Source organism: Temnothorax americanus, unplaced genomic scaffold (assembly GCF_048541705.1).
Source record: "Temnothorax americanus isolate GAGA-0224 unplaced genomic scaffold, ASM4854170v1 Scaffold22, whole genome shotgun sequence".
Lineage (NCBI taxonomy): Eukaryota > Metazoa > Arthropoda > Insecta > Hymenoptera > Formicidae > Temnothorax > Temnothorax americanus.
The window spans coordinates 3397530-3420603 of record NW_027509360.1 but is presented as its reverse complement, the minus strand read 5'-3'; the positions used below and the strand labels follow the sequence as shown (position 1 = coordinate 3420603).

The 23074-nt window shown below is 42.5% G+C and overlaps 2 protein-coding genes across 8 annotated transcripts in view; one reads left to right on the top strand and one right to left on the bottom strand.

The window, feature by feature from the left end:
• The window catches only part of Stet (stem cell tumor), a 374089-nt gene that overhangs the window by 66165 nt on the left and 284850 nt on the right, over positions 1-23074 (top strand). The gene's annotated exons all lie outside the window — the stretch shown is intronic.
• Positions 1-23074, bottom strand: part of LOC143898154 (uncharacterized) — a 185999-nt gene that overhangs the window by 30873 nt on the left and 132052 nt on the right. For 4 of the 5 annotated variants that reach the window (XM_077407428.1, XM_077407427.1, XM_077407429.1 and 1 more), the window contains one exon: positions 1973-2087. In XM_077407428.1, coding sequence (XP_077263554.1) covers positions 1973-2087 — 115 coding nt within the window. Of the gene's footprint in view, positions 1-1972; positions 2088-2226; positions 2531-23074 lie in introns of those variants that run through there. The other variant, XR_013257122.1, reaches the window with a different exon arrangement.

Below are 23074 nucleotides of genomic sequence, written 5' to 3'. Positions count from 1 at the left end.
TAAAGAGAGTTGATAAATAACGACTAAATACGTGAATCGCAACATTATTTATACGTTCGTTCCATAATACACATGGAAAGCGCTTCTATATCTTTTTATCTATGGAGGACAGTTCAAGAGTGAACTGACACTTTTGTGACAAAGGTAACTGTTGCTATTAGCTAGAAAAATGTTTAAAGAGACAGACATATTAAGGACATAAGATACCGTCGCAGTCATAGAATAAAATTCCCTCGAGGTAAATTTCCACACGTCGCTGTACTTCTAAAGATTAGGAATGACGATATGCATAGGTTGTTCGTGGAATTATGTTATTACCTGTTATTCTGAGACCCGAATTTAAATACTAACGATGTAAAAAGAAAGCTAAAAAAAGCTTTTTTACTTATGAATATTATTGTTAAAATTTTATGTCGGTGTATTCTGGTTACTTTCAGAATTTTTAATTATTAAGATATTCGCTATTTTTACATAGAAAGAACGTTTTGCTGAAGTATCTAAATATTTAGCTAGATACAGATCTGAAAATAATTTTGTTGGACCGTCAAAATAATTATGCAGGACATACAAACTGATTGCTAAAATGTCAAAATTTTTTACAGCATTATCATCATACTTCAGCGATCTACTATAATTATTTTGATGGTGCAACAAAATTAATTTCAGATCTGTATCTAGCTAAATTTTTAGATACTTCAGCAAAACCGTTCTTTCCGTATATAAAATATCATACGTTTCATTGAAATTTTTTATATGACCACATAGAAATTAATAAATAAAACATTTTTGTGTAAGTATAAAAAAATATATTGTATGATACGATTAATTTCAAAATAATACTCAGCATAATGTTGAAAGATCACTGAAATGCTATTAATAAAGTATTTCGATTCACGCCAATGACAACGGCACACGGCCGTCTGGTTTTGAATGTATCAGGAAATAATATATACCGATGACTGTAAATATATTAGCGTTTTGTTTTATTTATATTTGTTATAGAATCAATGTACGTTCCCGACCGCGTCGTAAAATCAAGGTAATATAAAAGGGTTTCGGCAGCCGCGGTATGAAATGTATCGCAAACACTGGCCGAAAGTTTATTGCGGACTCGAAAGAAGTACTACGGGTTCGTGTTTCATAAAACCTCGCGTATATTGAAGTTTATTTCATCTCCCAATCGAGGAAGAGCTACGAAAGGAGAAGGTTTGAATATCGCGATGATTCCCTAAAGAATCTGTACGGAGACGAATATAAATTTTACTTCGTAGAGAGAGAGAGAGAAATATATCTTTCTCCTCCGAGTTTTAAATTCACGATTGTAAAATATCCGTACTGGAAATGGACCTTCGAATCATAGTTTACATTTCATAGTGTTTGGAAAATTCGTTTTCCTCAACGATACTTTCGGCCAAGTTTCAACAGTCACCGATGTAGTCTACGTTTCACTGTGGGAAGGCTAAACTTTCGCGATGCTAAAAAAAACTTTCATGGGAAGTCGCGTATATCTGAGATATGCATAAATTGATTATTCGTTATTGATAACTTCGTTTTTGTGTTAAAAAAAATAAAAAAGACGAAGTAAAAACGATTCGACTCAGACTCGTACACACAGTTTGTTTGGAATATCTCCGGAATGGCAACGGTAAAAAATTTTTACTTACAAGAGTTGACGTTTCTTATTTCTTTTTTAGAATTTCTCGTTTTAAGAAAAAGTTTTCTATGTATCTGTCAGATTAATCGTGACTTCCTGAGGGTTAATAAGCAATGACTTAAAATTGCGGAGTCGTAATCCGTCATACGGGATGATACGGGTGAACGAGAAATGTGCGTGTACTCGTTTTGCTTCTCGACGGAGTGTCTATTTCGTGTCTTATATCGGAGTTAACGGCTTGATTCCCACTAGTCACGTAGGTTGCGATTAAATGACGCTTACGCGCGTAAGACCAAGGCGTAATTGGATGGTACATACCGTCTCCGTTCTACACGAAGAACCGTCAGCGTGAGAATTAACCCGTTCGTTACTTTGCTGTCCCAACTTATGGACAGATGATCCAGCAATTTCTTCACGGAACTGTAAAAGAATCCTGTAACAAAAAGAAGAAGATAAAATTATTTTTGAAAAGACATAAAATGCACGCTTTTCTGATAATGTCAACTAGCGTTGAAAATCGCTACGGAGTTGAACTGATCGACTTCTGATCAGTTTTTGATAAATGATCGTACATTTATTATCTTGCATAAGCGATGGGAAACCGTCATCAATCGCGCATAATAACGAGTTTGTCAAACATGGATATCTAAAATTAGAAACGCGAGTCACCGTGAGCGGATCGGTAACGACGACGAGTGACGGAAGATCCGCTTTGGCACGCTGATAAAACGGTCGTGTCGCCTTCGCGGAAGAAAAAAAGCGTGAGAATTCGTCCGACGAAATTCCTCCCAAACTGCGACCGTAATCGAGATGAGCACTCAGACTGGAGGGATGCGCGTCGAGACGAGCGCGAGACCGGCTGTTTCAGGGACACGTACGCGTGGGTCGGACCGGAACTGGCATGATTCACGTCGAGCCAGAGCCGTGAGACCCGCGGAATATTATTCGCCGCGTCTCGTCTCGTCTCGTCTCGTCTCCTTTGCTCTCCTCTCCTCTCTCGCCTCTCGTCTCGCGATTCCGGCGCTCACGACCCGTGTACGTAAATCGAGGCCGTGTGGGTGCGACGTATCGCAACATTGACATCGTGCTCCGAAACTCTTCTTAAAGGATTTTCGTGTGATCTCATCAAGGGACAGCGAGGTTCGTCATCACGGTTTCTTCTTCGGTCTACAAAGGACAGAACCGCGAGTTTTGTTTGTCCAACGTCGAGTCAGGTGTTAAACGTAATATAACGATGCAAATGTAAATATATATCGATGACTAACGTGATGTATATTATGATATAGGAATGAAAAGATATGATATCGTATATGCTGATCCAATTGGCTGATTGTAATTTAGGTGATTATTTTTTATATGGATTCAATGACAACATTTCGCGACAAACACGCGTACATATTCAAAGTTGGTTATCTTCTTATGACTAATGCAAAAAATCACCAATACTAACAGTAAGTATCTTTGCAAATATAATTTACTTCTTTGCTCGTGATACTGTTCTTCGCTGTTAGAGGATAAGTAGAGAGAGAACTTTTTGATTAAAAATGCAAAGATATCGAAAATGTAGTTTCAAATGTTGGTTGCAAATAACAATTATGTATATTCCGACACGAAAAAGATAACTAAAAATTGGTATTTATCACAAGATATTCACGTCGCTACTTAAAGGTCCATTGGATTGGTATCAAGGCAGTATCGCGCATCAGAGGAACCCGTACAATACCTCGTACAATGATTCCTGCCATTCTCCGTACCTATACGGGATTTATGAGCCACGATCAAGGTTACTACGTAAGGCCAGTCCCGCTACCACGAGCGTTTCGCCGCATCTGCGAACATTGTTTGGCCGATCGGCTTGGGATCGGACTCGGCCGCCCATTCCTCGATTTATCATCAATGCGAGCTTTTATTTTCTCACGTCCTCTTCCTCGCTTGTTCCCCCGCGCCGCGCTGCCGATGGGAGTCCTCGCGTCGCGACGTTAGATCTTGATATACCCTTCGCGATCGGCCGTCCTACGTATATCCACGTATATATCTGCCTATAATTTCCAGGCGGATTCTTTTTACCGATGAAATGTATCCGCCAGTACGCACGTATACGGCCGGTTCTCTCATCTCCTTTCCTTCTCTAACGCCGACTCTAACTTTTTCTCCTTCTCTCGCCCTTACGTCACGCGCCGTCTGTCTCCGAAAGGGAAGACAATGGGCGCGTGGGTCGGGCGCAATGTGTCCGAGGCGTAGCCGCGTGGAATACGTAGGTAGTCTTCGCTCGATCGCGTGTGCGCGATCGCCGACTGACGTAACGCCGGACCCGCACGTACTTAACGATCGCTGCCATTGCGCGTTAAAACGATTACTTCCGCTCGGCCTTACTTGCGAGGTGGAGGAGATACATCGCGACGGACCCTGGCGGCGGCGGCGGCGCGGCGGCGAGCCGCGCTCGCCTGGTTTACGTGCCCCGTGTCTATGGGCGTCCTATGCCCGCCTTCTTACATCATGGAACGGAAAAATCCCGTGGCGTGTGGCCATTAATGCGAGACAAAGCGCGTTGGGCGCGCGAGCCTCTCGCGTGATCTAATCGTCGCGCGAATATTTTACGTCGCTCGACTTCGGCCGCATCGTTTTGCGCTGGAACGACGATGTAACGGTAATCGGATTTCATGGAGAAAGAAGGTTTGTGGCCAATTTTTATGACAAAAATTCTTAAATTTCTTGAATAAGATTAAAACGCGACCAAATTAAATATTAAGTCTATGACGTAAATACGGTTTTGATTCGATCAGTATTATTTTACAACACATACAAGAAATTTTCAACATATTCTCTTAGGAAGTTTCTCGTAGGGTTTGTGATCATTACGAAATGATAAAACAATTCAACCGTGTCTTTTTCATAATTTCCTATAACAACCTGATATAGTGTATGGCTATCTACTTTGCATGCTAAAGGACTATCCGTTGTATCCCTCACGTCGCTTTTATGCTCGTATTTCGTATTCTCTACCGGTAATAGCGCGAAGCGAGCTTTTGCGGTCGATCTAATCGCCTCTCGAATAATTCACGTGACCCTCTTTGACCGTACTGTTTGAATCGAGCATTTAAAACATAGCATATTCTTACGTGAAAGTCGATCGGATACTTCATCCATTTTTATGATCTAACGCTGTAATACTTGAGTTTTATGTGTGATAGCGAATTAATAATAATTAAATAAGTGTGAAAGTCATGAAATACCTTGTATTATTTTGGATTTAATTTAATTATTATTTAAATTGGACTAAATTTAATTATTTATAAATTAAAAATATGTATATTTAATTAATTATTTGTATATATGTTGGCATATTGCAAATACATTTTCTCCTAATAATATTTCAACATCTCAATAACTCAGTAATAGAGGCTATCATGCATTTCTCGTATAAGCCGTCTAATTATTACAGTGAAACGGAGATCGACCTCCATGAGCAATCAACATATGATACGATGTATCATATCGACAGAGAAGTAATTCAATCGCGGCAGGACGGTAATAATTTCCCAACAAACGTCGCGGGATACGCTTCTCGCGGCTCCATAAATTTGTAAACGTTTTCGGAAGCGAGTTTAGCGAGTACGCATGCCGGCCGACCTCTCGTAAATTCGAAAAGCGAGACTACCCTACCGAGATTACCCTCTGTCCAAGGACGTGCGGCCAACGACCGCATATAGCTCGCTAGACGCGTAACAACATTTAGAGATTCTACGTTACACAGACAAAATGAACTTTTCAACTGCGAGAGCACATTGTTCTACTTCACTATTTTACATCCCCGAGATAAAACATGCGCTTGCTGAACTTTAAATTTGTTTTATCTGTTTCACAGAAACATGTTTTGAAAAATAATCTCTTGAAACTGTATTAAAAGCTAACACAAAAGTCTCATTATACGCAAAACCTTTTGGTCAAAATTCGATCTCTACAATTCGGTTGATTTTTGTCCCACAATCAGTATATCGCGCTACAGTATATATCGTTTATCGACAAATCTCTCATTGTCTTAATATACGGTATAGCGTGTTGAACCGTCCAACACAGCCGCATCCTCATCCACTTAGCGCACTCCGATTGCCAGAATGCCACTTTAGCCGGATAGAATCTGAACTTCTGCCTAGGAACCGTACCGAAATCGGATGGATCTATCGAAATCGCAAAACGTTTAGACATACGAGGTGCATAACTCGCGCATATTGCAACAGGATGAGTGGCACGAACGAAGGTGGCAGTCAGGGTTGTGCAGCGTGTGGCCGTTATGGTATACACGTGTATAGCCATTACCGAATGATGAGTGAGTGGCGGCATTCCAGCCGCATTTCGTGGCCTCTCTCATTGAGCCCTAATCTCTCTCTCACTCTTTTTCTCTCTCTCACACACACACACTCATATTCACATATATATTATTAATATCATTAGCTAATAATGAATATTCTTTCGAAATATAATGAGATGCAATAAGACGAGTTGAATATGACAATACATATCATATTTTTCTCATTAAAAAAAGGAATTGTAAAAATATTTAATATATAAAATTCATCTAACTAACCACTATATTTTTCATTCTATTTGTACTGCATTTATTTAGTACATAATTTGCACTGAAAACATTCCTAATGGAATATAACTGATTAATTTTGACGCGTTCTCCGCGAATTTTGTGTTACGCGTGAAATCGCACATTTTGAGTCTCTATTCGAAGGTATATTACCAGATTCTCATAACGGGCAACCGAGTCGAGCGTTAGCTTTGTTCTCTTGCTTCTTTTTACCACACTTTGATTTCTCAAGCTAGTGCGAATTGCGAGCTCGGGATCTTTATTAAAATGCACAGAGGCTTGAACACTGATATAGACTGTTCTTTGTGGCCTCTCCCAAAAGTTACTCCAAATTTCGTCACCGTACGAGGCGACCCAAAATCAAAATTCAAATATTATGTACTATATAATTAGTATCTATTATCGCTTCATTGAAGTCATTGAACCGATATCATAGAAACTAATTATATGAGTATAGTTGCAAGAAGACAAGAAGATACTAGAGGTAGTTTCCCGTTGCTTTCCTCTAAGATTTTCTGACGGAAACTTTACTCTCTAATAGAATATAGGCGGGATAAACAACGTTCACCGTACTTAAATTGAACTCTAATTTAACGCCGATTTCGAACGCAGACAAAGAAGGGTCCTCATAGCAAGATACTCTCGGTGGATTGTTATTACCTTCCGAAAGGTGGCGATCGAATAAAAACCAACGATTTTGAACTCGCATCTTCGGCTCTTTAGAGCAGGGCACTTCTCTCTGGGCCACGATCACTACAAAGTGTAGAGTGGCGAAATCATATAAGGTCTGCATTAAAGAAAATATTACTAAATTTTGAGAAAGATTACAGAGTCTAATTCCTTTTTATGTCAATTCCGAATTCTGATTCCTTTTACGTTTTTTTATCATCAAGAATGTATTATATATTGTCATACTAATAATCTTTGTAATTGTTACGAGAGTTCACTTTCTCTACTCTTTTTTTATACTCATTCTTAGAAACGAGATTTACTAATTTTCTATTATATTTGTCAAGTTCCGCGATTATAAGGATGGTTTTCTTCCATTTCTTAAAGCACGTTTGCTTCCGCAATTTTAATTCGATTGATCATTCTTATCTTTAAGACGGATTCCGACTCTACCAGGAAATTGAGAGATCCTATATATAGGCGCACCAGGGGGGGCAGGGGGGGGAGGATATGGATGTGAAGGGGTTGCTGAGAGGAATAAGGGAGGAGATGAGGGAGGGGTTAAGAGGAGTGAGAGAGGAGATTAGAGAGGTGGCGAAGGAGCAAAAGGAGGCAATGATGGAAGAAGTAAAGAAGATAAAAAGCGAATTGAAAGAGAGAGAGGAGATGTGGAGAAGGGAGAAAGGAGAGCTCCAGAAAAGAATAGAGGACATGGAACGAAAGCTGGAGGGGATGCAGATGGAGGTAAAGGGAGGAGGTCTTGGGGGAGGAAGAGGTAGAGAGGAAAGCGGAGGAGGGCCGAGGGAGGAGGGGAGGGGAGAGACTGATTGGAAGGAGAGGGTGGAAAGGCTGGAAAGGAGGTACGAAGTAAAGGAGAGGGGAGAAGGAGAAGAAACATTCTGATAAAAGGAGTGAAGGAAGATGCGGGAGGATTAAAGGGGGGAGTGGCGGAGGGTGATGAAAAGTTAGGGGTGGAGGTGAAGATAGAGGAGATTAGAAAAATAGAGGCGGGGAGAAGAGAGAAGGGGGGTATGGCAGTGGTGAAAGTGGGAAGTGAAGAAGAGAAGGCGAAAATAATGAGAAATAAGTGGAAACTGAGAGGCGAAAATACGTGGATAGACGAAGACTTGACATGGGAGGAAAGAAGGATAAAATGGAAGATAAACCAAGTGGCATGGAAGGCAAGAGGAGAGGGTAAAAAGGTACGGATAGGGATGGGAAGAGTATGGATAGAGGGGGAATGGTGGGTGTGGGATGAGTTAGAGGTGTGCTTAGGAATGGCAGAGAGAGGTGCTGGAGGAAGGGCAAGGGAAAGGAAAAGAAAATGAAAGAGAGGAAGACCAAAGGCAAGGGGGAATAGAGGAGGGAGAGGGAACGGGTAGGGGGGAAGAAAGAGGAGCAGAAATGGAGAAGGATAAGAGAGAGGAGCTGGGTGGAAGAGTGGGAGAGGAAGAGGGGGAGGAGGGAGAGAGGAGAGGAGAGTAGGAGGGGGGGGAAGTAGTATTTATAAGGTGGCCTTTTGGAATGTGGCGGGGCTAACAAATAAAGATAAGGAGTTTTGGAAAAGGCTGGAGGATTGGGACGTAATGGTGTTATGCGAAACGTGGGTGGACGGTAAGGGGTGGGAAAGGATAAAGGAAAAAATGCCAAGAGGCTACGTATGGGAAGTGCAGAGAGCAGGGAGGAAGAGCCGGAAGGGAAGGGCGATAGGAGGAATGATAGTAGGGGTGAGGGCAGGGATCAAAATGGAAAGAGAGAAGACGAAAAAAGATAAGGAAGGGATAGTATCGATAAAAGTGAAACTTGGAAAAGAGTGTGGAGGGTAGTGGGAGTATATATAAATAAGGATATGGACCGGAAGTTGGAAGACTTGAAAGAATGGGTGGAGGAGATTGAGAGGGGAGTGAGAGTGCTGATAGGAGGGGATTTTAACGCAAGGACCGGTAAGGAAGGAGGGTTCGTGGAAGAGGGAGAAAGAAGAGATGGGGGAAGGAGAGAGGAGATCGAAGGATGGCAAAGTAAATGGGGAAGGAAAAAAGCTGTGTAGATTCCTGGGGGAACGTGGGTGGGCGATTTTAACGGAGGAATAAAAGGTGAAGAAGAAGGAGAATGGACGTATACAGGGGGAAGAGGGGAGTCGGTGATTGACTACGTGTTAGGGGACAGGAGGACAAGGGAAAGGGTAGAACGGGTGGTGGTAGAAGAGAAGGTCGATTCAGACCATCAGCCAGTGACAGCGTGGGTGGAAGGGTGGGAGGAAAGTATAGATAAGGGGCAGGGGGGAAGGAGCGGAAGTAAGAGAGGGGACTGGTCAGAAGAGGGCAGGAATAAATTTAGAGAGTTAATGGGGGACAGGCAAGCTCGAGGAGGGGGAATGGAGGAAGAGTGGCAGAGGTTGAAGGGGAGGATAAGGGAGGTATTAAAGGAAGTGAATGGAAGGTGCAAAAAAAGCGGAGGAAGGGGCTGGTGGGATGAGGAATGTAGGGAGGGAAAAAAGAAAGTTGGCAACATGTTAAGGAAATGGAGAAGGGAAGGAGGAGAGGGGGACAGTTACAGGGAAGAAAAACAGCGATACAAGAAGCTATGTGAAAGGAAGAAAAAAAGAGAAGTGGAGAAATGGGAAGAGGAAGTAAAGGAGGTCAGGACGGAGGGGCAGGTATGGAAGGTGGTAAACAGGGAGAGAAAGAGGAGAAGGAGGGTGAATGAGGGAATTAGTATGCAGGAATGGGATGGGTACTTTAAAGAGTTGTTGGGAGGAGTGAATGGGAGGGTGGTGATGGGAACAAGGAGAGGAGGGGAGAGGAGGGAGGAGGAAGAGGAGATAAGGAGAGAAGAGGTGTGGGAGGTAGTGAGGAAGCTTAGAGAGAGAAAAAGCGTTGGGAAGTGATGGAATTCCGAATGAGGTTTGGAAGTTTGGAGGGGAGGTTGTGAAAGAATGGCTATGGGAAGTGTGTAATAGAGTGTGGAAAGGAGAGGGATGGCCAGAAGATTGGAGGGAGGGAATTATAGTGCCTATAGGAAAAAAGGGGGAGGGGGAAAGAGTGGGGGACTACAGAGGGGTGACGTTAGCACAAACGGCATACAAAGTGTATGCTGCCGTACTGGCGGAAAGGTTGAGGAAAGAGGTTGAAGAGAAGGGCTTGCTGCCACCGAGTCAGACAGGGTTTAGAAGAGGGGTTGGGACCACGGACAACATTTACGTATTGAATCACCTGATAAACAGGCAAGTAAATGGAAAGAAAGGGAAGATGGTGGTGATGTTCGTGGACTTAAAAGCAGCTTTTGACTCGGTGGACAGGAGGATTCTAGTGGAAGCCATGAGAAAAAGGGGAGTAAGAGAGGGCTTGGTGGAGAGGTGTAAAGAACTGCTGGGGGAGACGATATGCAGAGTAAGGGTGGGGGAGGAGATGGGAGAGAGATTTTGGACAGGAAGGGGAGTCAGACAAGGGTGTCCGTTAAGTCCGATTCTGTTCACCTTGCTGCTGGCGGACATTGACGATGAACTGAAAAAAGGGGGCTGGGGTGGAATAAAGCTGGGAGGGAGAAAGGTATATACACTGGCTTATGCAGACGATATAGCGATGTTGGCGGAGAATGAGGAAGATATGAAAGGAATGATAGGAAAACTGGAGGGGTATTTGGACAGAAAGGGATTGGTATTGAACAGTGAAAAAACGAAGATAATGAGATGCAGAAAAGGGGGAGGAAGATGGAAAAAGGTGAGTTGGAGGTGGAAGGGTAGGATAATAGAGGAGGTGAGAAAATTCTGCTACTTGGGATATGTAGTAAAATGTAATGGGAGGCAGGATGAACATGTAAAAGAGAGGACGAGGAGAGGGGCGGCGTTGCTGGGGCAAATAATGGGGATTGGAAAGAGGAGGTTTGGGGGGGATTGGGGTAGGAGAATATGGTTGTTTGATAAGCTGATTTGGACGGTGATAAGTTACGGAGTGGAAATATGGGGGTGGAGGGAAAGAGGGGAAATAGAGAGATTACAGGAAAGATATTTAAGGTGGGTGTTGGGAGTGGAAAGATGTATACCGGGATATATGATTAGGGAGGAGTTACAAAGGGAGAAACTAAGAGGAAGGGCGGTTATGAGAGCATGGGGGTATGAGAAAAAATTGGAGGAGGGAAAGGGAGGGGAGTTGGCAAGGGAATGCTGGGAGGAGGTAAAGAGGAGGGCGAAAAGAGGGGTGAGCAGGGGGGGATGGGAGGAGGAGAGAAAAGAAGCGGTGGAGAGCAGGGGATGGAAGATAGAGGAAGTGGAGGAGCTGAGGGAGGAGGGGAGGTGGAGGGGGGAGGACGTGCTTGAGAGAGAAAAGAGAATACAAAGAGAAGAGAGGTGGAAGGAGATAGGGGAGGCAAAATTTAACAAGTGGTATGGCATGATAAAAGGGGAGGGGATACCGGAGTACTTAAAAAAGAACTGGGGAGAAAATAGATGGCAGAGGGTGGCTAGATACAGGCTGGGAGGTGGTATGAGGGGGGTGAAACATTGGATGACAGAGGAGAGAAGAGTGTGCAGGGTGTGTGGAGGGGGGGAGGAGACGTGGGAACACGTGTGGGAAGATTGTGCAGATTGGGGGGGAGGGAGATCATGGCAAGAAGCGGTGGGGGAGGTGTTGGGGGAAGAAGGGGAGGGGGAGAGATGGCTGAGGAAATTAGAGAGAGTAAGGGAGGGAGAGGGTGATGGAGGGGATTGGGAGGTAGGGGAGGGGAGGAGTGAATGAGAGAAAGAGGAGAAATGAGGAGATTGTAAACGGAAACGGAAGTCCACAGAGATAGGGAACTTGCGAGCGTGTGTGTGTGTGAAAAGATAGGTAGGGCGATTAGTATGTAAGGTTAATTGTAAAATAGGCTAAGGTAGGTTAAGTGATTGTAAAGGGTTGGGAACGTCCCTACAAAACGCCTTGCAACCCTGAGGGGAGCCAATAAATATTTCTATATATATAGGCGCGAGTAGTGAGAAAGCATGAAAATTGATATTTCACGAAGCTACATCTTCCCTCAATCGTATCGAACGTTCACGCCGATGAATACCGGGAACCGATGCGCGCTGAGATTTAATCCGAGACCAATAGAGCAAAAGTGCCTTTTAAATTGCTTTAAGATACGTTTCGGAGTCGAATAATAACGACGCTTTTAATTTCTGCTGCATTCTCGCACTCTACATTTTACACAACTTGCGTTTCAACTTTGCTTGATATCTTGGCGCAACTCATAGCCTTTGTATCATCTCATTACCGGTAATTACGTGTCAGCTGCAGGCTCCTTCACGTCGGCTTACGGCGACCCGTGGGAATTCATCGCAGTATGACGTCGCACGTATCTCCATCGATTGCCGTTGCTTTTTCGTGTGCGCATTCATGCCGCGAGACCATCGTACTCGAGCGGAAGAGAATCGATAATTGCGTTTAACGCAAAAATCTCATCGTCGATTGATTCGTCGCGTGCTCGTCTACGTGCCGGCTACGTGCCGGCAAGTATTTAACGGTTTGTTGAAAACGCTGTGTGGACCTTCCGATAATTCCAATAGAGCGATTGTATATACAATAAACAATCGCAGACGCGAGAAAAACGGAGAGATAGAAGGAGAGAGGGAAAAAGGAGAAATAAAGAGATCGTCTGCAATTTTAATAACGCGAATTGTGATATCCAGAAAATACCAGCGTAAAATTGCGACTACGTAACACGAATACGTTAAAGGGCGAAACATTCTGATAATTCCACTTTCTGCGGTTGATCAGAAGCTTTCAAGAGCTTCCATCGTAAGATCGTGGAAGATACAAATGTTTTAGCAGTCGCGATATGGAAGACACATCACTTTATTCCACTTGTAGCGAGAAACGGGCAATCGCGTTTCCTCACTCGCGCGTGTCTTGAAGGAAAAATTAATATCTTTCTCTGCTGAATATTGTCAATGTTGCGCACGTTTCTGTTTTCGAAATCGACGAGTTTTCTCTCGAGAGATATTTATACTACATACAAACTATTTGTCTCGAAAATAGCTTGTGTCAGATTTCAGAAACTAGTAACTTCAAGTAAAATAAAGGTGAGGAGAGATCGCCTCAATTTGTATACATCTCTCTCACGTTAAGTGTGAGAGAGTGAGAGAGGCATACACAAATTGATGCGATGTATTTCAATAGAATAGATCTTCGAAACGTATTGAGATCTTGTTATAAATTATGTTATCATATTTTTTTTAATATGACGATTACGTTTTTGGCCACGCGGCGCATTTGTGGCACTATTTTTGTTAGAAGTATTTCCCATGCAGGAATTTCGAAGATAAACTTGCTGCGCGTCGATCAGCGCCTACCACGGTCTCCTCTCTCGGTTAGGCCTCGCCTCTCTTATTTCTCTTCCTTTTACGAAACCAACGGGAAGATAAAAAAAGCAAAGAGAATCTGCCTCGGTAAGCAAAGGCGGCGCCTCGACGGACAAGATAGCAGAGGCAAACTCTGAGATCGCGGCCAACGACGTGTTCTCCGGCGAGTTTGTGCACGTGTGGAATTGTGCCCGTAGAATCACCCGCGATCAGAGTTCTTTTTCACTATATTTAAAAGCAAAATCTTTTTTATTTACTCTTCTTATCTCCGCGATAACGTAAGCCCTCTGTGATTGAATATTGCTATGACAATCGGGGAAAAATAATGTGGATAAAATTTCCCAGTCCATAACAATGTTTTTCTCTTCTATATGTACATATTATGCAATTAAAAATTTAGCCAACGTGAATGCAACAGGTGTTCACCGACCGCAGGCGATTTTTAACATCCAACATTATCGAGACTCGGAAACTCTTCGTGCACAAGACCGCGTTGTAATCAGTCTAGAATTCCAGTGTTTTGTCCATGTGTATTATATATATATTTCTAAATTCTTTTTTAAATTCTACTACAGTATTTTAATAGAAAGTTATACATTCTCATTTTTACAATGAGTACACGACGAATACTAAAAATTAAATATTTATGTACATATATAGAAAAAAAATTTTTAATATCAAATCTCGTGCAGATCTCGTTTAATTGAATTTTTTGTATTTTATGATTTTTATAACAAATTCCTCCATTATGACAAACATTAATATATGTATGTACGCGTCGTTTAATTTATAAGACCGATTGTTTTACGTGACATTACCCACGCCAAGTTGATTGATTTGGACACGCATTATTTTAGAATCGGTACTATTACCATAAAGATTCTAAACCAGTTCCGTATGCAAATTGAATACGTAGCCGAGCGTGCACGAAAAGTGCATGACCGCGAAAGTATCTGGGAATACGTCCAATGGCGCGACCCCTTCGGGAAATCGACGCGTATCGAGGAAAATACATCCCAAGGGCATACCGAGACGCACTTCTAGGCGGAACGAACTGAGTTTAGTCTCGAGGGTAGTCGATATGTAAGTACTTTACGTCCCGGTCGAGTGCTCGTAACTCGATGGAATCGAGGACAACGTCGATAAATCGCGAGCAAAACGATTCGCATGGATGTAAATCTACTTAATCTACAAAGAATCTAGTTTGACGCTATTTAAAACATAGCAAGTGTGGTATAGGTACGATCGAATGTCAATTTTGCGTTACTATTTATAAAAGGCATTAAAGTTTTTAATGTTTAGAACCTCGACTTTTTATGTTTAATATATATATATATTGCATTCTGTGTGGAGACTATTTTGAACGCCTGCCTGATTGCATTCTGTTAACTTTAGAATTGAAAAATATATTTTCTCTTTCACATATTTACCTCCTTTCATTGCTTTCAATTCTATGTTTTAAATATTTTTCACGTATTTTTTTTAATCACAATCTTGGACACGTATAAAAGTCTAGAAAAATTGGAGAAATGCAAATTACAAAACGTTACGTTAGAAAATATACTTATCAAGATCGTTGGTTGTTGAAAAAAGTACGAAGCCGTTTAATCTCGAAACGGACGAGGTCTCTTGTTTCGCATCGTATTTTGGTAAATTTCGCAGCCACAGGCGGTATCACCCCGACGGGCGTTTTCACCAGTTTGGGTAGTTCTCTCGTTATCAAGGTGGGTCGGGAAAGCGCGGAGCTAGGCAGCCGGGCGATTCCCATGTGGACTATCGTATCCTTATCGAGAGAACCCTTCCTTCCTTCTTCCCCCTCATCCCCACAGTCCTCGATCCCCGGACATCTCCTGTCAGTGGTGCTTTCCCGAACAAGGGCGGATCCATATGGAAACTAATGAAACTTAAGCTATCGGTCCTCAACTGTCAAAGGCTCATATTGTCATAGAGTAATACTGTTCGGAATTATCTGTCAATTCCTTAATGTTGTTAGTCGAGATAACACGGTAAAAATGGCGTATCGAAATGCCAGGCTTTGGTATTCTCTAACGTTAAACTAATAGACATTACGAGACCGTTAAAGTAATCGTTTCTTTAATAATAATTATGAAATCGTTTGAATAATTATAACTGTTGGTTTTATATCTTCGAAAAATATCACGATGCTCTATAGGATCTCCCGTTGATCCTGCATGTTACATTGAATAATCATTAACGCTTCTTTTAATATTCTTTTTCTTTGATCATTCTTTTGCCAAGAATAATCAGCTTCGGACTTTCAAAAGCCATCTATCCACTCTTGTTCTCTTCATTTTCCTATTTAATATTCCTCCTGCTTGCGAATTATACGCGCAATCGACTGCAAAAGAACAATCAGCCACGAGCGAGAAATGGCGGTTCTTTGCCACGCTTATCGAGACGTCGATTACGATTACGAGAATCGCGGTACGTTCGCGGCGGTTCCGCGCGCGGCACGTCGACGGAAAATCGAACACTAGCCATCGCTCTTCCGAATTCGTTTTACAAACGCGCCCATTATCTCTGTAGCGCTAAACTGCCCGAATCAGATTAGTCTTCTCGGGTGTGTCTTTTTGTTTTCCAATTATTCTACGCGAAAATCGACTGATTTCCTTCCGTTTGTGATTAACGATTTGTTTCGATATTAGATTAAATACAACACTTTATATATTGTTGTATTAAAATTATTTATATATATATTTATTAGAAGTAGGATTTATAGATGACTCTAGCTGAAGACTAGATTCTAAAAAAACTTTAAATATCACTTTTTATATTTAAATCTAAGAATATTGCGAAATCTCAATAATAGATTCTTCCTGACTATTCGATTCTTTTGATTATTGCAATAATATATGTAGGTGACTTTTTGATTCTCTATTATCTCTATTTTACCTATTTCCATTGTACTTGTGTGTGACATTTCGTCACCGATGGCGCGCGTTATATGGTACTCGCGTTTCTCACGGTCGCTCAAATATTTGTTCATCCGTTATTGCATCTCTCTTTCTCTCTCTTCTCGTCACCCTTATCCTCAGTGACATGCGTGTCTCTCTACCGTCTGTGAACCGCTCGCGGATACACAGATACATACAGTACGTATATACGTGTGTCGCGCGTAGAACTATCTCTCGCTGCCCGGCTTCCTTCTGCGCGGCGGGGTTCTACGATGTACGCCCAAACGGGATCTCATTTTCGTTCGCGTTGGCAAGTAAGCGGTTTACACGGCGAGTGCAATTGAAGCCACCGTGAAAACGGCACCGAGTTGCGACTCCGCACTCCGCATCGCACTGCGCAGCTTCGCACCGGACAAAGCACTTCCGAGTTTACTGTCGTGTTTATCCTCGCTTCTCGCTGTCGCGTGCTGCCGTTTCATGTCCCCTTTCTGTGAATGCGCAAACAGCACTCGTCGATTGCTCTCGCACTCCGTATAATCTCGTCTCTCTCTCTCTCTCTCTCTCTCTCTCTCTCTCTCTCTCTCTCTCTCTCTCTCTCTCTCTCTCTCTCTCTCTTCGACTCCAGCCCTTTGCTTCTCGAATCCGCGCGGTTGTTCCCGCGGGCTAGTTTGTTCTCATGTTCGATAAACTTCTCCGGTGGATGTATGTTTAGCTTTGCCCCGCCACATCAAGCAATACACGCGGTTCGGTGTAACGTGCTGTCGATAATGCGAGTGCCGAGACAAAAGCAAAGAGAAAGAGGAAAAGTGTGTGCTGAATAAAACAGATGTATCTGAAACGTAGTGAAAGTTTATTTCACTCTTCAATCTTTACGTATCAAACGATATAAGTTTATAGAATATCTGTCGGATTTCTTTTGCTTGCTTTTAAATTTTACGATATTCTTCGAAATGCTTTAGGGAAAATAGGTAGTCATAGAGATTGCAATGCCTGTCAAAAACTACTACCTATGTAATTTTACAATTTCATGCTATCCCTTTAAGAATTAACTAGAAACTAAAATACCAACGAGAATTATAAATTAATCTTTTACCGAGATTCGTATCATTTTAAAGAAAATTTCATTTATTCCTCGAAAAATATTTATGACATCTCCGAAGATTTCGATAATCTGATTATAATTTCAAGCGTTAAAGATAATTAATCGTTCGAGATATCCACAAAGAGAGAAAGATAAAATAATCCTTCGGATACCTTTGTTCATATATGAAATGCGCATCAATCGCTCGTAAAACGATTGAAGCACGTGAGACGAACGTTTCATATCTTAAATAATAATAATTATTAATACCTAATAAATCCCTTCGAGTGTTTTCGGTAATAAAAATATTTAAATATCACTTGAACACGTTGTGGCTACAACGTATAATATATAAACAACAATGGCGATGAAACGACGGGGAGGGTTCGCCAAAAATCCATTAAGACTTCCTTCAACGATCGGATCGTCAAGTAAGAGAAAGAACACCGAAGGCGAACAGAGAGGAAATGGAAAGCTATCTGGCGCGAGCGCGATCATTACTCTCGCGAGGCGTAACGATCATTCGGAATGTTACACGATTACAGCAGCAGCGGGGCAGTCGGCGGTGCGGAGAATCACGTGTATTGTACAATACATACCGGGAGTTGAGTGAACTTATACGATCGCGCTGGCTCCCGCACGTATCCCACGGAAACGATAAGTCGATTCGTTATGCTGCGCCGCATGTTCCTTTTCTTCTACCCCCGCCGCCCGGAAAACGTCGATCTAACGTTAATCGTTCGTCGTTCGGTGGGTAATGTATGAAAATCGTTGATGCTTACTGCGCCGGTGCTCGCGATATTACCGTCTCGTGCGGCACGAGAAACAAAGGGTGCATATAGGAAAGGGAAATAGGAAGCGCATGCCGTGCGTACCAAGAGAAGGAAAAGGGAAATGCGAGGGGGGAACACGCGGCATTCTTATACGCGCGCGGTGAACGATCGTTTCGATTTTAATTTCGGTTAATACCGAGAAACGAGGCCTCCGAGGAGATCTTTTCCCTCCACCCGCCCTCCTCCTCGTTCTCTTACTTCCTCGTTTCTCTCTTATCTCTCTGTCTCCCTTACCCCATTCGCGCGAACATCTTCCTCGGAGATGCGCGCGCGGTATAATCGGTAGCGTATGAACAAGGTTCCATCGGCATTCGACTTCATCCCCTCTTGTTCCCCTCTCTTTCTCTCCTCTCATCCTCTCTTATCGCCCTTTTATATCCGTTGGTTCATATATGCCGAGAAATATTTACCGTTTTCCAATAATACGGACGGAGGCTCTTGCACCCCCGTCGGAGGCCCGCGGGAGGTGCGCGGGTCCTAATACGCAGAGTAATACTCCACTCAAAATTCATTCGGTTGTCCGTTCCCGCCCCCGCCGCCCCTCAACACCGGGGCCATTTTTCGTTCTCTTTCTTCTCTCGCCGGCAGTGTGCGGCAGCGGAGGTGGTCTGCCTCGGGGGAGTTTGCTCGATAAACATTTTTATTCCCTTTTAGAGAGCCGGCTAACGCATGCTCTCGCCCCCGCGGCCGCCCTGTGCGGATGTTCGCGCCGGTATTTATCTAATGCCCGTTCTCTCATCGACGACGTACGTGTACCGCCGCCGCGCCGCGCCGGGATAATGGGTGGGAAAAAACGGGAGTGCTTTTATGACCGGTGAAGAACACGATGAAATATCGCGTGCGTTGTCCTGTGATATTTACGCGTTCGAATATTACCGTCGTGGCTGCGTCTAAATAAATGCAAAGTGCATGCCATTTGGTTATATAGAACGATAGCGAATAAATGGGATCGAATTAAGTTGCATATTAAAAGTTCCCTTGCTGATCTTGAACTCTTTCGAATCTTTCTGATGACGGAGAAATTATAAATACGCTTGTTATATTTTCCTCAATGAACACGCATCAACTTATTCCCGTGATTGTCATAGAAACGTGATTGGAAAATGAAATCTAACCGTAAACAAAAAGCTTGCTCGTCAAATTTAACTTATTTTTTAATTTTTATCCTGCCTCCAAACTTTTTCTGACTGTTTTCTGTGAGACACATAATGCACGTTCTATTGTATGTTCTAATAACTGTTAACTTCTCATTTGATCTATTCTACAAACATGTATATGTTCAACTGAATGTTCTTGTCGTTTTTCTTTTCGTCGACTCTTCGTTTAACCATCGCTTTCTGCCATCAATGCTGCACAATCGCGCAGTTTGTCGTCAAATATTTTCATAGTTTTTTCTGTCACTCACCGCTCTATTGACGATCGTTTGTACATATTTGTATAGCGCACAATTTTGGAGCAAATAAATACGGCTGAATAGTGAGATCGCCGGGATGACAAGCACTTTTCCGATAAATAGTAAATATATCCGCTAATAAGTTAAACAAACAGAGCAATCTGCTATTATCTCTTATATACGTATAACGAAAATCAGAATCCGTACGTACGTGGATAATCAATAGTATATCTCTTTCATACGTTTCCAATGTGAAATTGAGCACATACATCTTTTAATACCAATTGTATTAAATATAATCGAACATTTAATATATTAGTTTTTCATCTTTTATATTAATTATTTTTTAATATACTTTATACTTATAATTAATATGTAGATTAATAAAATAATGGACTTTATTTAATATTAAGATGAAAACAAATATCAATGCTCAAATATACATTTCAAAGTCCTACAAAAAGATAAAGGTATCAAGTGAATTCAGTAGGAAAGAAACGTACGCTTTATAGGAAAATAATAATATAATGAAAGAAGTATTCTCGTGCGGGTATGCGGTGAGCGACGTATTGATAACATGCTATTTCTGATATTGCCGGGATATAAAATTTCTACAAAGTGAATTTTTCGACGAAAATATCGTGTGTCAAATTTGAGCTCGTGCTGTATAGGCAGATGTGCGGCGGAAATCGAAGAGTGACGCTGTTATATTTTTATTTTGTCAGAGCCAGTTTTATGTGACTTAGCTTAAAGGGGTTCTTTGAAAGCGCTAGTCTGATTGGCAGATGCAAAGAAAATATGATTTTTCCGCGCGCGAGCACACCAGGCCGTCGCGCGCGCGTCGTTGCGATCTAAAATATCTTCTCGCAGGTGCAGCCAACATCGCGTTCCGACGTTTGACTATTTCACTCGCAAATGATCGGAAAATCTGTCGTGTGAATTTCAAAAAGAGTTCCCCTCGGGAACTCATTCCTCCCTGTTCCGCCAATGCAAAATCTTTCGTCAATGGTACGCGGCATGTCGCGAAAAATTATTTATCACAGTATGTCCAACATTTTTTCGCAATAATAACTCAGTTATTTTAAACATCAAAGTAATTTTTTAGCTAAACTATTGTCAACTTTATAAATTACGTTAAATCAGAGTTTTGTCTCCAAAAGAGAGAGAAAATGAATTTATTTAAATAAATCATTTTTTATACGGTTATTAACAAAATACGTCTTATAAATTAATACTTATACCGAGATATTGCATCACAATTAATGCAGCGACATGTAGCTTTGACGTAGTGTTACTCATGAAAACACCGTAATTGGCAGGAAGTGAATTTTTCTATTTTTACAACTCGCGTTTGCTCTTTACCCGGCGCCGGCGTCGCGACGTCGCGTTATCGCGTCGCCGTTGTCAGACCGGGCTCCCGCGTGCCCCGCGTCCAAATATTTATTCTTGGTTGCAGGGAGCTATTTTCCCTCGCTCGATAATCAGACGGCGGCGCGGCCGTACTATCGATTATCCGGACGGACGTTAACGAGCTCGATCGCTCTTTTCGTTAGCGTACACGCTCGCGTTCGTGGATCTCCTTTTACCCCCTTACCGCCACCGTCCTCTCGTCCCGCGCTCGCCCTTTCTTTCTCTCCTGCCGGCGTTGCGTAAATCTTACGGTCCCTGCCCCAAGGACCCGGGAGTAACACCTCTTGCTCGTAGGTCGAAGCGCCGGCCATAAATTTTTGAGAGTTCGAACCGATCCTGCCCACCCGGGACGCGATCGCGCCTCTCTCGAGACTCTCCCCTTCTCTCCAATGTCTCTCTTATCCTCTCCCTCTCTTTTCGTTTCGCCTCGCACTCTGTCTGCGTTTCTCTCTGTATCTCATTCCCTCGTGTTCCTGCATCTCCTGCTCCGAACGCCGAAGGAACGTAGAGACACGCGTCCAGTCTGGACCCACGCCCACGCTCGCATACCGAGGGCCCTTTAACTCGCTCTCTCTCTCTCTTTCTCCCTCACGTCCTTTTTCATCCTCCCTGCATTCCGCTTCTTCTCCATTCCACCGCCGGTCCTTCCCCTTCCTCCTGTCCACCGTCCTCGCGCCTCTTCCATTATTTCTCAGTTTTGTAACGATGCGTTTCGCCGTTCTCCAAGTATCTTTTTGAAAATTTGGTACGACCGATAATATCCTGTCGTATATCTCTAACACGTTGCATTACCTTCGAATTCTCTGCTTTTAACTACGCTATCTTATTCTACATTGATATCCTCAAAACCGACGTTCTTCGAATTCCATCTGATATTATCTGCACGTAGGTCTGTAATTAGAAGGTGTATCTTCATTATCGGAGTTGCAATCGATGAGCAAGTCTATCCAGTAGCAATCATTATCATAATCATCACACTTTTCCTTCTCCGTACTATCATGATTTATCTGAGTCTTCGGAAAGCTGACGGTAAAGTTACAACTGAATTTAAGATACCGAAGCGCTAAAACCAACAAGCACACATATATTCTTTCGGCTACACGTAGCATCACGTGAACACGTCTACGACATTATCGTATCCCTAACGAGGCGGCGAGTATTATATTTATCCGCTTTTCCTTTGTCCTCTCCTCTTTAGCCCGTCCCTTTTCGTCCTTCTTTTCTGTCTGTGTCTCACCTCCCTGTTGCTCGTTTTATCTTTAACCGGGAGAGAAACACGCCATCGGAAAGCATCGTCGGGAGAAGACGTGTTTCGTGCGCGCCAGGCACGTAACACCTTCATCTGCCCTGGCCGAGTCCGACGACCAGTCCGAATATTTTACCTGGCAATGGCGGGATCGAGGCGCCAGATCGGTAGGGGGGAACGATCGCGCGAGCCTGGGAAAAACGCCCACCCAGGTCTCTTGGCCCTGCGTACGATCATCGATTCGAGAACGTGACATCAACTTCGTGGACGTGGATTTTGTATGACTCTTAGTCTTTTTGGAAGTGCGAGGCGTGGCAATGTATAAAATGTGAAAATATTTTTATTAGTTAAACTTATGAAAAAACGATTTAATTATTTACTTAGAGCAAAATGGATCGAAATTATATCAGAAATCAAATATATAATTATTAATTAAAAGCAATATGAGATTCTGAAAAGTTCAATTGAAATAAATATGTTATCTGTATTCAGAGATACTTATGATATGATATTGACGGTAGTCTGTATAGTTAAAGAATGGTTTTTTTGTTAGCTAGTATCTTTCACTTGACGTATTCATGAGGTATAATTCATGTTAATTAGAGCCATCTAATAAGTGTTCGTGTTTTATGATGCGTCAGTCAGTCATAATAATCAAGTCGTGGAACGAGACGCGAATCTAATCGTGACATCTTTCATCAACGCGAAAAGTTCCGTAGAAATCTGCTTTCTCCATTTTGTGAATTTGCCTACCCGGATATTGAAAGTTTCGACGGTCGATTGAGCGATATGTTCTCGTTCCTGAAGGACTATGCTTTATTAAGCACGAATGAGCTGCAAAAAAATTCCATAACGTTTCAAAACTTTTAATAAAGAGACCTGATTAGAGTTTTACGTTAAAACTTTGTGCACGAAAGCTTTCTCTTGTAGAATGGACCGAAAGAT